At 36.3% G+C, this 12599-nt stretch overlaps 4 protein-coding genes and 1 non-coding gene across 8 annotated transcripts; all 5 read left to right on the top strand.

The window, feature by feature from the left end:
• The first annotated feature begins 1782 nt into the window (after positions 1-1782).
• PKT3 (peroxisomal 3-ketoacyl-CoA thiolase 3) lies at positions 1783-5705 on the top strand. Its single transcript, NM_128874.4, has 14 exons — positions 1783-2289; positions 2702-2778; positions 2887-2971; positions 3054-3180; positions 3270-3368; positions 3442-3509; positions 3590-3697; positions 3787-3864; positions 3982-4114; positions 4209-4305; positions 4473-4596; positions 4689-4797; positions 5085-5168; positions 5260-5705. The coding sequence occupies exons 1-14, from the start codon at positions 2200-2202 to the stop codon at positions 5367-5369; spliced, it is 1389 nt and encodes a 462-aa protein (NP_180873.1). The 5' UTR covers positions 1783-2199; the 3' UTR covers positions 5370-5705.
• A 51-nt stretch (positions 5706-5756) lies between these two features.
• AT2G33140 lies at positions 5757-5841 on the top strand. Its single transcript is given in 2 exon segments — positions 5757-5794; positions 5805-5841. It is a non-coding gene; the product is annotated as a tRNA-Met (tRNA).
• Positions 5842-6119: 278 nt separating this feature from the next.
• Positions 6120-6795, top strand: RALFL18 (ralf-like 18). Its single transcript, NM_128873.2, has one exon. It carries the CDS (start codon positions 6351-6353, stop codon positions 6660-6662), a length of 312 nt encoding a protein of 103 aa, NP_180872.1. The 5' UTR covers positions 6120-6350; the 3' UTR covers positions 6663-6795.
• A 692-nt stretch (positions 6796-7487) lies between these two features.
• On the top strand, positions 7488-9783 carry SAR1 (synaptobrevin-related protein 1). Of its 3 annotated transcripts, none has more exons than NM_128872.3 (5): positions 7488-8035; positions 8512-8653; positions 8747-8867; positions 9060-9122; positions 9249-9783. In NM_128872.3, the coding sequence occupies exons 1-5, from the start codon at positions 7846-7848 to the stop codon at positions 9396-9398; spliced, it is 666 nt and encodes a 221-aa protein (NP_180871.1). In that variant the 5' UTR covers positions 7488-7845; the 3' UTR covers positions 9399-9783. The 3 variants fall into 3 exon arrangements, with proteins under 3 accessions (NP_180871.1, NP_001189664.1, NP_001031469.1); NM_001202735.1 differs by having other exon boundaries at positions 7639-8059; positions 8512-8601; positions 8814-8867; positions 9249-9724; NM_001036392.1 differs by having other exon boundaries at positions 7640-8059; positions 9249-9724.
• Positions 9784-9793: 10 nt separating this feature from the next.
• On the top strand, positions 9794-12169 carry VAMP723 (vesicle-associated membrane protein 723). Of its 2 annotated transcripts, NM_179870.4 has the most exons (5): positions 9794-10480; positions 11016-11157; positions 11244-11364; positions 11564-11608; positions 11731-12145. In NM_179870.4, exons 1-5 carry the CDS (start codon positions 10291-10293, stop codon positions 11884-11886), a joined length of 654 nt encoding a protein of 217 aa, NP_850201.1. In that variant the 5' UTR covers positions 9794-10290; the 3' UTR covers positions 11887-12145. The 2 variants fall into 2 exon arrangements, with proteins under 2 accessions (NP_850201.1, NP_001323822.1); NM_001336423.1 differs by having other exon boundaries at positions 11564-12169.
• Positions 12170-12599: the final 430 nt, after the last annotated feature.

Here is a 12599-nt window from a genome sequence, read left to right as displayed (position 1 = left end):
TAAATTATGAAATAAATGTAGGATTCATTCTTTTTCTACTTCTTTTTGCATATCCGCTTGAATCTATATAAATCTGTATAAGTTGGAATGTTTTGACTGTATATTGTGTCACATTACATTATACATTACAGTTCCACGTGGTATTTTTTATGATTTATTAAATTTGTATGTGTTAAATAAATTTATACTTCATTCATATAGATAAGAAATGTATACTTTACAGTTTACATGTGTATTTGTTATTAAAAAAAGATAATATAAAAGAATAAGATATGGGAATGTTTACCCTAAAATCATATATAAGAGATTCAATTATCTTTTTATCTCATTTAATTTTGAGTCAGGAAAAAATATATATACAGAGAAGAAACAAAATTATTAAAAATGTAAAATTTATTGGTTAACATTTTGTCTTTACAAAAAACATAGATATGTTAATATAACGAATATAGTAAATGATAGAATAAAGATATTTAGTATGGTTAAGTAAGAAAATTAACATTTTCAATAATTTCGTCTCTTCTTTGCATAGGATTTGTTTGCCAACTCAAAGTATATTAGATAAAAAGATAAGATTGAAAACTAAAGTTGATAAGATATTATATTGTTTCACAAAAATTAGACATTGGATAGATGTTTAAGATTAAATAATCTTGTTAGAAATAAAACTGAAGTCTATGATGTTGCATGTAAGAGCTAATACAGTAAAATAAAATTATAAATTAATAACATGGGGAATAAAATATTTTATTGATTTATATAAGTGTTAATTTTTAGATGTAGTAAAAATATTGAAAATGACTTTTTCACAAAAATTAAAACAAATTCAAAGAAAAACAAATAACATTTTTATCCAATTACGTTATATATTATATTCGTCCAACTTTGAACCGGAAAAGTTTATTAATTTACAATGATTATTAAATTGACAAGTATTAATATATAGATGTTTCACTCTAATAGGTTAAATGGACAACTATATGCGAAAATATTAGGGCGATATTACAATAATCACAATGTAAAGATAGACAAGCACAATGTAAAGCTGATCACGTACAGTTTTGTTTCTTCCTCTTCAATGTTAATCTCTCCATTCAGTTAGAGTTAATTTCTAGTCTGATACATAACAAAACTACAAAGTTTCTCGAGTTTTTTTGTTATTTGATAACTCTCTACACGATCTAATTTCAATATTACATGTCGGAAAACTTCCGGAAAGTACCACACAAATGTTTGTAAGATTGAGTAAAATTGAGTAAAGAGAGCTTTAATCTCCCATATTTGCAAGTCGATATAAATTTGGTATCACGGCGTGTAAGAGATCTTGACATGCTAACCTTACGCAGATGTGCATTGTTGCAGTGCCATATTGTCATTATTGGTAATATATATGCCTAAGTAAAGTTCATATTGATAAAAATTTTATTCAAACACTATTGCATCTGCTTGTCAATCGCATAATAACATTATTAATTGAAAATGTAGTTTTCACTATTATACAATATCCGTTCTTATTTCGTTTAAACCGGCCGAGCCCATAGTATTGCAAACTATCACACCATATGGGCTTTAACTTTACGTTGGTAAAACGTAAAAAGAAAATAGCGATCAAGTCTCAAGAAGGGTACTTTTAGAATTAATAGCAACTTTAAGGCGTAAATAGAAGTAATACAAATAGTTGGGGTTATTATGTAAATATGAAGAAGATTAAGATCCAGAAGATGGAAATGAAAAACACGGCACGCATTTCAAAGCCCAAAACGGGCGGGGGCAAACGTCACGCCTAATCTTATCTTCTTCTATCACACTCTCAGCTTATCTATGACTATGACTCTCATCATCAATTATTTCACACTATTAACAATCACCAAACCAGTGTGAACATTTTAATTCATAATTAGAGTAAGGTCATTAGGCTAAAAACTGTTTGATTTGGATTTTACAACTATAGGATAAGAACTTGTATCGCTGTCACAGATGATATTTTTTGGTCGTTTAAGCAAAGAAATATTACGAAAAAGAGATATTTTTTATTCTTACTTATTTTGGGATTATCATTTACCCGGAACGGGCAAAGCGGTGAGTCATCTTACCTTATAAATGATCACAAACCCGAGGACTGTGAGTTTTCGTGTAGAACAAATCCTTCTCTGAGAAAAAACAACAGATCCGAATTTTATCTTTAATCAGCCGGAAAAAATGGAGAAAGCGATCGAGAGACAACGCGTTCTTCTTGAGCATCTCCGACCTTCTTCTTCTTCTTCGCACAATTACGAGGCTTCTCTATCTGTAAGCATTCTATCACCACACACTCTCTCTCTCTCGATCTATCGCGATCTTTTGGTTGTCTTCTCTTGTGTTTGCAGTCTGGGGATTATGGATCGTTGTTGATCTGGATTCATTATATGGAATTTTCGATTTTGATTTTGATGCTGAATTATAATTTGATTCGAGGCGTGCCTGTGAGCTGAAAATTTTAAGTTTCAGCTCGATTGAGATCAAATTCAAGACTTGGATTTTGTTTTTGTATTTCGTTCACTGGATTGAGATAGATATCTTTTTTTTTTTTGTTGTTGTTTGATTTTTGTTCGATTGGGTTGAATTATCCGTGCTCTGCATGTACTGATGATTTCTTAAAAGTCAAAGCTTGATTTCAATTACTACGTGTGATCTCTTTAACGTGTTCTTTCCAAATTCCCAGGCTTCTGCTTGCTTGGCTGGGGACAGTGCTGCATATCAGAGGACCTCTCTCTATGGAGATGATGTTGTCATTGTCGCGTAAGTCCCATCTCTTATGCTTTTACTCTTTTGGTATTTGGTTTTTCAGCAACGTATGAAGATTTCTCGTCTCTTTCTGATAGACTTACACTTATTGATCCATTGCAGGGCACATAGGACTCCACTATGCAAGTCCAAACGTGGCAATTTCAAGGATACATATCCCGATGATTTGCTCGCACCTGTTTTGAGGGTCTGTCGCTATCTTTTCTATTCTGTTGTTGGTTTTTATTTCCTTTCTACGTCTATTTATAGATAGTTCTTCCTTGACATAGGCATTGATAGAGAAGACGAATCTAAACCCAAGTGAAGTAGGTGACATTGTTGTGGGTACTGTTTTGGCACCTGGATCTCAGAGAGCCAGTGAATGCAGGATGGCTGCGTTCTATGCTGGTTTCCCTGGTATGTTTCTTCTATGTACAGTACAATACAATGGTGAAAAGTCTTTGTTTTTATTTCCTGTATGCTCATCCTGTTATGTTCATTTGCAGAAACCGTGGCTGTCAGAACTGTGAATAGACAGTGCTCATCTGGGCTTCAGGCTGTTGCTGATGTAGCCGCTGCCATTAAAGCGGGATTTTATGACATTGGTTAGTGAATAACCGTCTTTAACTACGCCACATTTTTTCATAGAGAACCGAGCTGACGATATGATGGATGCAGGTATCGGGGCTGGTTTGGAGTCCATGACTACCAATCCAATGGCATGGGAAGGGTCAGTCAACCCAGCGGTACTGATTCTCTCTTATCTGGAGTCTTACTTGGCTCTGTTATTTTAATACGTACTATAATACGGACTATGTTATTTCAGGTGAAGAAGTTTGCACAAGCGCAGAATTGTCTTCTTCCTATGGGTGTTACGTCAGAAAATGTAGCACAACGCTTTGGTGTCTCAAGGCAGGAGCAAGATCAAGCTGCTGTAAGGGAACTGAACTTTTTCAGTATGGTTGTATTTTAAATAACCTATAACTTTGATCGCTATGCTAAGCTATGGAGTCATATTGCTAGGTTGACTCGCACAGAAAGGCAGCTGCTGCTACTGCTGCTGGTAAATTCAAGGATGAGATCATTCCTGTTAAGACCAAGGTATTTTTCAGATCCTTCATACAATAACTGTAACATTTAAGACTTCTCTTGGTGGATTAGTTACTGAACTTCATTCATGTTCTAGTATTAGTCAATAACGTGTGTTTTAAATTTCAGCTTGTTGACCCGAAGACTGGTGATGAGAAACCCATTACAGTTTCTGTTGATGATGGTATCCGACCAACCACAACTCTTGCTTCTCTTGGGAAGCTGAAGCCAGTGTTTAAGAAGGATGGCACCACTACTGCTGGTACTTTTCCCGAATCAATTGTTTCATTATGGAAACCACAGTTCTTATTATCACAATTTTAAATCCATTGCTTCATTTGTTCTGTCGCAAACAGGAAATTCCAGCCAAGTAAGTGATGGTGCAGGAGCGGTTCTCCTAATGAAGAGAAGTGTTGCAATGCAAAAAGGACTTCCCGTTCTTGGTGTATTCAGGTGGGTAATAATTACTTACAAAGCTACGACTGTGGAAGTCTGAAAACCGAAAAAACTGCAGAGGCTTGTGATTTCCATTTACACAGATATGCTAGTATACGTGGAAAATACATTGTTCTTTCTGTATTTGGCTTTTTCTAAGTAGCACACTATTGGACATATTGCAGGACATTTGCTGCAGTTGGTGTTGACCCTGCAATCATGGGTATCGGTCCAGCAGTTGCCATTCCTGCTGCAGTTAAGGCGGCTGGTTTAGAACTTGATGACATCGACTTGTTTGAGATCAATGAGGTATATAGCAAACAATTTCATGATCTTCTTATCACATATCTCTTCCCGCACATTCTGATGATGACCATCTGTTTGAATCCTTGTGTGTTCAGGCATTTGCATCTCAGTTTGTTTATTGCCGTAACAAATTGGGACTTGACCCAGAGAAAATCAATGTCAACGGAGGTGCAATGGCCATAGGCCATCCTTTGGGCGCTACAGGTATATCTGTTAAGAACAGGACTAAAACTGTTAAGCTTGTTCCAATTTACCAAACCATAGAGACTTGAATTAATGAGAATCTCTCAACTCTCAACCAAACCTTAAGAAATCCACAGCCGAGATATATCTTTATAAACTCTGTCCTCACTAATGGTTCTTTAACCAACTTACAAGAGCTCTATCTTGCCGCAGTCCGTCCTTTTCAAAGCATATCAATGTCTACATTGTGTCTATATAATTATAAAACGCTCATGAACAGTTGCTAATACTTGTTAAAACTCTCACAGGAGCGCGTTGTGTTGCTACATTGTTGCACGAGATGAAACGCCGTGGTAAAGACTGCCGTTTTGGAGTAGTGTCAATGTGCATTGGTATGCTTCTCACTCGAATAATTCATTGTGAATTTGGTGTCTGAAATATGTGTCTGAGGGATGGTTTTACTGATTTGGTAAACTCTGGCAGGGACGGGGATGGGTGCAGCAGCTGTGTTTGAGAGAGGAGATGGAGTTGATGAGCTTCGCAACGCAAGGAAAGTTGAAGCGCAAGGTCTTTTGTCCAAGGACGCTCGCTAGAGAGGACCATGCACCAAAACCGTTTTTCACCTCACCTCTCTCTTTTCTGGTCTTCTTGTCACTTTCTTCAGATATTATTATAGTTTCGAATAAAGCACACAACCAATGTTTGCCTGAGTCTTGTGTTGTTCTTGACCAGGTCATGTGTTTAGTATTTTTTTTAAGTGAAGGGGGATAATCTTTAAATCTTTTATATGTAAGAATATTGTTCTTCTCGAATTTCATCAGTTGTTGCTTCTAGAAATTTTAGATTTTTTGGGTGGCAGCCATTTCTATATTTCGATGGATAAGTCAAACGTTCATAAAGTCAAGGGTTCTGCCTTTTGTTTGTGTTTCATGATTTTACCTTGAATTTCATTAACTAAAACAGTGTTAATAGTAACAGTTGGGGTGGTGGCGCAGTTGGCTAGCGCGTAGGTCTCATAGCTACTGAGTGATCCTGAGGTCGAGAGTTCGAGCCTCTCTCACCCCATAATTTTATTTTCTCATAGCTATTTATATAACGTTCCTTCTAGTATTTTTTTTTCTTTTCGTTATAGTATCTTGTCTTTGATACCGGAGACGTTATAACGGCAGTATAAGACGTTATAATCATGTTCCAATGCATCCCCTCAGTTTTGTGTTAAAAACGAGCCATCAATGTTATCATATATGGAAATCATTATTGAGGCTTTGACCAATTAATTATGCGAATTGACCGACTTTGATCACTATACAGAGCAAAACAAATCCACTGAATCATTTATTTGTGTAGGTTCATCTTTTTTGGGCACCGTATTCATTTCTTATTCCATGAATTTGACGGAGTAATTTTGATTTTCTTTTTCGAGTAAGAATCTGGTCAAATATTCGATGAACCTCTACAAAAAAAATTAACCTCTATAAAAGTGTAGATTAACCAAGTGTTTCATCACAAACCATTTCAACGTAAACGAAACAACAACTACTACTCTCAACTTTACACTCTCTTGATAAGTCTCGATGATGAATAACATGAAGCTCTTGATCATCGCTGTGATGATCATCTCGGCAGCTTTGCTTCCAGCGCTTGTGGTCGGATCTCGTCCGGTAAAATGTGACAATTGCATGGACGGTGGAGAAAAAGAAGAGATCATGAAGATGAGTTCAGGTGTAGATGTGAGCCATAGGATACTTCAAGCTAAGAGATTTATAGATTACGAAGCATTGAAGAAAAACTTACCAGCCAAACCAGATGGTAAACCGGATAAACCGGATAACAAATACCGACGTGGTTGCAGTGCCGCTACAGGATGTTACCGCTTTACAAATTAAACATAAACCACCTCTCTCTTCTTCTTCTTCTTCCTTTCGTTGGTGTGTTTTATTTTATTTTTAATTAGTATTTCCAATCACATTTCTTATTATTATATTTTATTGCAATTTGTAAGCCTTTGAGGCATTATCTCCTAGAGAGTTAGAATAAACTTCGTTTAGAAATTGTCATCCTTTTCTCACCAAATGATTGACGAGTGAAAATTGATCTCATCGTAAAGTATTTTTGCGGTCAAGTTCAAACAAATTGATCCCTTCTCTCGCACCATATTCTTGTTTTATTTTATTTAAACGATCGATATATTTCCAAACCATTCCTCCAAAACTATCACACATTCACACCTACCAATTTCAACTTTAAATACAAAATATAGTCTTGTTGTAAATATAAGATACACTTTAGAAGTGTACACGTGAAATTCAGGTATATATATTACAATAGTAAGCAACCTCTAAGTACAATTAAATCAAGAAAAAAATAGATTTGAATTAATAGGAGCGGACATGGGATGCATGTAGAATTGTAGATTATCATTTATTATGGTGACTAGACCATTGAACTTTCCTATAACTTTGAAAATATTCTTATTTAGTCATTTAATTTAGATTACACCAAAACCCCAAATATGCCAAATTTTCTACAAATACCCCAAAAAAGACAATTTATAAAATTATTATCCAACCACATGTAATAATCTTTGATGACTTTTAAGTTTTAAATTTTAATAGTAGATTTAGATAATATAGGAACCAATTATTCAAAGGTCAAAGTTCAAACTAGCTTATCCAAATTCATTTTCGCTGATAAAAATACGTTGAAACTATCAAATAACAAAATACCATTACACCAACATCACCAACTTTTTAAAACCCCACAAGTTGATTATTTGAATTTGCTTTTAGGTCCTCAAGTTCAAGATTGTTTCAATTTGCACAATCTGCATAAATCTTTCTGAAATATAACTTTTTTGCCCTCTAAAACTCAAGGGTTTGATTTTTCTTCTTCAACTACGTTAAGATTTCTCCTACACTTTTCTTTTTCACCGTATTCTCTTTTAGTCCTCGATTCTCTACGCGTTTCAGCGTCAAGTCTTCTAGATCTCTAAAGCCTTCGTGCTCGCCAATATAAATCTCTGAGATCGGTCCCGTAAAATCGGATTCGCGTCGTTTTTGAGTAAAAAAAATGGCGCAACAATCGTTGATCTACAGTTTCGTCGCTCGTGGTACCGTTATCCTCGTTGAGTTCACAGATTTCAAAGGCAATTTCACATCAATCGCTGCTCAGTGCCTTCAGAAGCTTCCTTCTTCTAACAACAAGTTTACCTACAACTGCGATGGTCACACGTTCAATTACCTCGTCGAAAATGGATTCAGTGAGTCAAAATATTGCTCGATCTGTAAGCGTAGCTTGTTTGTGTTTTGATTTATCCATTGTTTGAATTAGATTTTTTGCCTAATTGAGAAATATGAATCGAGTTCTTATGTTTGGTATAGTTTCCAGTAATAATTATGTATTGGCGTTGATAATTAATTGATGTTAGATCTATGGTAATCAGTGATATTTTTGGTGGATCTATCAATGAATATTTGCAATTTTTGTTCTGGATCTATTGATTCTTTGCTTATTTGCGTGTAGCTTTCGATATCATGAAGTTTTTGGCATTAGTGTATTGTGTTCTTTATGTAACTCTGTTTTACTAAACCTAATTGGGTTTTGGGTGATGTTGATGGCGGATATGGTCTCTTTATGATAGTGTTAACTTTCTTATCAGCGATATATTGATGAATCTATTGCTTTATCTCTTAATATAGAGTTTAAAATGGACCGGTTTTGTTTTCGTTTGTGCAGCCTATTGTGTTGTTGCAGTTGATTCTGCTGGGAGGCAGATTCCTATGGCTTTCTTGGAACGAGTTAAGGAGGATTTCAACAAGAGATATGGTGGTGGAAAGGCTGCAACTGCTCAAGCAAACAGCTTGAATAAAGAATTTGGGTATGTGTTTTTTGATCTCTTTGATTGGTATTGAAAAGGGTCTATGATTCATGGGCATAGTTATTGATGGACTTCTTTTTGGCTTCTCTAAAGGTCGAAACTGAAAGAGCATATGCAGTATTGCATGGATCATCCTGATGAGATTAGCAAGCTTGCTAAGGTTAAAGCTCAAGTGTCTGAAGTTAAAGGTGTTATGATGGAAAACATTGAGAAGGTTTGATTCTGACCCTTTTTTCTTTTTATCGATATAGTTTTATGTTGTAAACCTTTTCGAACAGAGTTCAGCTTGTATGACTTTAGTACCAGGATCTTATGATTCGTAAAGCATAAACTGTAGAGAGGAATGTTTTATTCTCGGTTGTGAAGACATATTCTGTTGTTAACTCGTTTATGCATTCGTTTGCAGGTTCTTGACCGTGGTGAGAAGATTGAGCTTTTGGTTGACAAAACAGAAAACCTTCGCTCACAGGTTTGTTTTCTAAATGGTTCAAAGTCAATAGACCCACACAGAGACATGCAAGAGTTTGCAGCTTTCTCTTACTGATTGTTGTTTCTTGGGTTTCTAACTTTAAATTTGAACTCGACTTTATCACAGGCGCAAGATTTTAGAACACAAGGAACTCAAATGAGAAGAAAGATGTGGTTTCAGAACATGAAGATAAAGCTCATTGTCCTTGCAATTATCATTGCCTTGATTCTCATCATCATCCTCTCAATTTGTGGGGGATTCAACTGCGGTAAATAAGTCTGGAACATTTCTTCCCGGCGTTATCGACTGCGCTCTGTGCTTCCCAAGATCTCTGAGAATATCTTCATTCAGTTCGTTGTGCTACCTTTTTGTTTTGTTTTTGTTTTTGTGATTTCTATATTCTCATACTATATGTTTCTTCTTAGATTGTACTTCTTGAAATTTGTTTTGTATAGGCTATATATATTATACATATATGTATGCATGTTCGACAATCTGCAATGTTGCTATTGCTGGTACTGACACTAATTCTTGCAAACCAATATTTGGACGATACTTGTTCTTGGCAATTTACTAATTTCTTTGGTCTGTTGATGAGACTCTAGTTGCGGATTGCAGTGAGGTATAAGCATAGTCCACAGCCGGTTAATATTAAATGGAGATGAATATGTAATTAACACGGTTTCGTCTGACCGATTCACCAGAGTCTCCGGTTAGTTCATTAAGGGTTTGCTCAAACGCTTTCTCCTCTGCTTCCCTAATTTCGGAAACATTCGCCTGATTTTCTGAGATTTTGGAATTTCTTCGAATTGATTGCCATGCTGAGCTCAAGATTTCGACTGCTGAAATCGAGGCGACTTGCGGAGCCACCTCCGGCTGATGTCGCGGTTATGTGTATTTGCAGGAAATGAAAGTGATCTCCTTATTGCGGCAAATCAGCCACTTCCTGTCGACTAAAACTGTGGTGCAGCATGTAAGAACAAATGCAAGTTCGGACAAACGTGTTGTCTTGGTCAGTGGTTTTACTTGGCTTAGTCTTCGATTCTCTACGCGTTTCAGCGTCAAGTTTTCTAGATCTCTAAAGCTTTCGTGCTCGCCGATATAAATCTCTAATATCGGTCCCGTAAGATCGAATTAGATTCGCGTCGTTTTTTAAGGAACCAAAATAATGGCGCAACAATCGTTGTTCTACAGTTTCATCGCTCGCGGCACCGTAATCCTCGTCGAGTTCACAGATTTCAAAGGCAATTTCACATCTGTCGCTGCTCAGTACCTTGAGAATCTTCCTTCCTCGAACAACAAGTTTACCTACAACTGCGATGGTCATACGTTCAACGACCTCGTCGAAAATGGATTCAGTGAGTCAAAATATTGCTCGTGATGTGTTTGTGATTGTGTTTTCGATTAGTCGATTTATTCATTGTTTGGATTAGATTTCTTTTTACCTAATTGAGCATTTGAGAATCGAGTTCTTATGTTTGGTATATCTCTATGACTTATCTGAGTCGAGTTCTTATGTGTTTACCGTTTGGTATAATTTCAGGAATAGTTATGTATTGGGTTTGATAATTAATTGATGTTAGATCTATAATCAGTGATATGTTTGGTGGATCTATTTAAGCATCTATGCAATTCTTATTATGAATCTATGATTCTTGGCTTCTTTGCGTGTAGCTTTTGTTTTCATGAATTTGGCTGGTTTTTCAAATGAGAGTTGTTTGGGAAATTTGTGGATATATATCGCTCGAGTAAATTGCATTGGTGTATTGTGTTTATTATATTGCTCTGTTTTAATTAAACTTAGTTGGGTTTTGATGACGTTGGATATGGTCCATATCATATGGACTCTTTATTATATTTTTTAAGTTTCTTATGAGGGATATGTTTGTGCAGCCTATTGTGTTGTTGCAGTTGATTCTGCTGGGAGGGAGATTCCTATGGCTTTCTTGGAACGCGTGAAGGAGGATTTTTATAAGAGATATGGTGGTGAAAAGGCTGCAACTGATCAAGCAAATAGCTTGAATAAAGAATTTGGGTATGTGTTTTTTGATCTATATGATTGGTATTGAGAAGTTTGTATTATTCATGTCAATGACAGACTCCTTTTTGGCTGCTCTAAAGGTCGAATCTGAAAGAGCACATGCAGTATTGCATGGATCATCCTGATGAGATTAGCAACCTTGCTAAAGCTAAAGCTCAAGTGTCTGAAGTTAAAAGTTTAATGATGGAAAACATTGAGAAGGTTCGATTCTGACCCTTTTTTCTGTTAATGGTATAATTTTATGTTTTAATCTATTTCCAGTAGAGTTAAGCTCGTATGAGTTAAGTGTCATGATCTTTTGGTTCCTTAACCTTTAAATTGATGAGGGGAATGTCCAGTTCTGGGTTGTATAGGCATGTATGCTGACCGTTTTTACATTGTGGAACACATTCATTTGCAGGTTCTTGCCCGTGGTGTGATATGTGAGATGCTGGGTAGTTCAGAGGTTAGTTCTCTTAGGCATATGGTTCTAAGTTCCATACACATAGATATGCTTGAGTTGCCAGTTCTCTCTTACTAATGTTGTCTTGGGTTTCCAACTTTTAATTGAACTCGAAACTGTCACAGTCACAGCCGCAAGCTTTCTATATAAAAAGAACTCAAATGAAAAGGAAGAAGTGGTTTCAGAACATGAAGATAAAACTCATTGTCCTTGCAATTATCATTGCCTTGATTCTCATCATCATCCTCTCGGTTTGTGGGGGATTCAACTGCGGTAAATAAGTCTGGAACATTTCTTCCCGGCGTTATCGACTGCGCTCTGTGCTTCCCAAGATCTCTGAGAATATCTTCATTCAGTTCGTTGTGCTGCTTTCTTTTTGTGGTTTCTAATTTCTAATTTCTGCTATGTCCTTTCTACTTAGGTTGTACATAAATATTATACATATATGTATGTCCTTTCTTCTTTGAAATTGGTTTTGTATAGGCCATATATATGTATGAATGTTTTTGCTATTACTGGTACTGACACTGATTCTTGCGAACCAATACTGTGACGAGATTTAAATATGTAATTGGCAACTTACAAATTGCTCTGGTCTGTTGATGTCTTAATGAAGGCTCTAGTTGCGAATTTGCAGTGATGGTGATAACGGTGTAACATAGCCTAGATTGGAGACGAGTCTGTTTGGTCTGACCGGTTCAGCAGAGTCTTTTTTTTTTTTTCGTCCTTCAGCAGAGTCTCCGGTTAGTTCGTTTCTTTCGTTGCTGCCACATCACCTCGCTCGAACCTTTCTCTTCTGCTTCCCTAATTACGGAAACGATTCGTCTGATTTCGATTCTTCTAAACGATTAGTCGGCTAGCCATGTTGAAGACGACGCGCTCAAGTTCTCGACTACTGAAATCGAAACGACCTGCGGAGACACCTCCGACGCCGGTCCGAAGGCTTCTGGACTGGAGGTGATTTGGCGTCTAACCGATGGATAGCTGCGACTGC

The sequence above is a fragment of the Arabidopsis thaliana genome, chromosome 2 (assembly GCF_000001735.4).
Source record: "Arabidopsis thaliana chromosome 2, partial sequence".
NCBI classification, from domain to species: domain Eukaryota; kingdom Viridiplantae; phylum Streptophyta; class Magnoliopsida; order Brassicales; family Brassicaceae; genus Arabidopsis; species Arabidopsis thaliana.
This window is presented reverse-complemented; position numbering and strand designations above follow the sequence as displayed.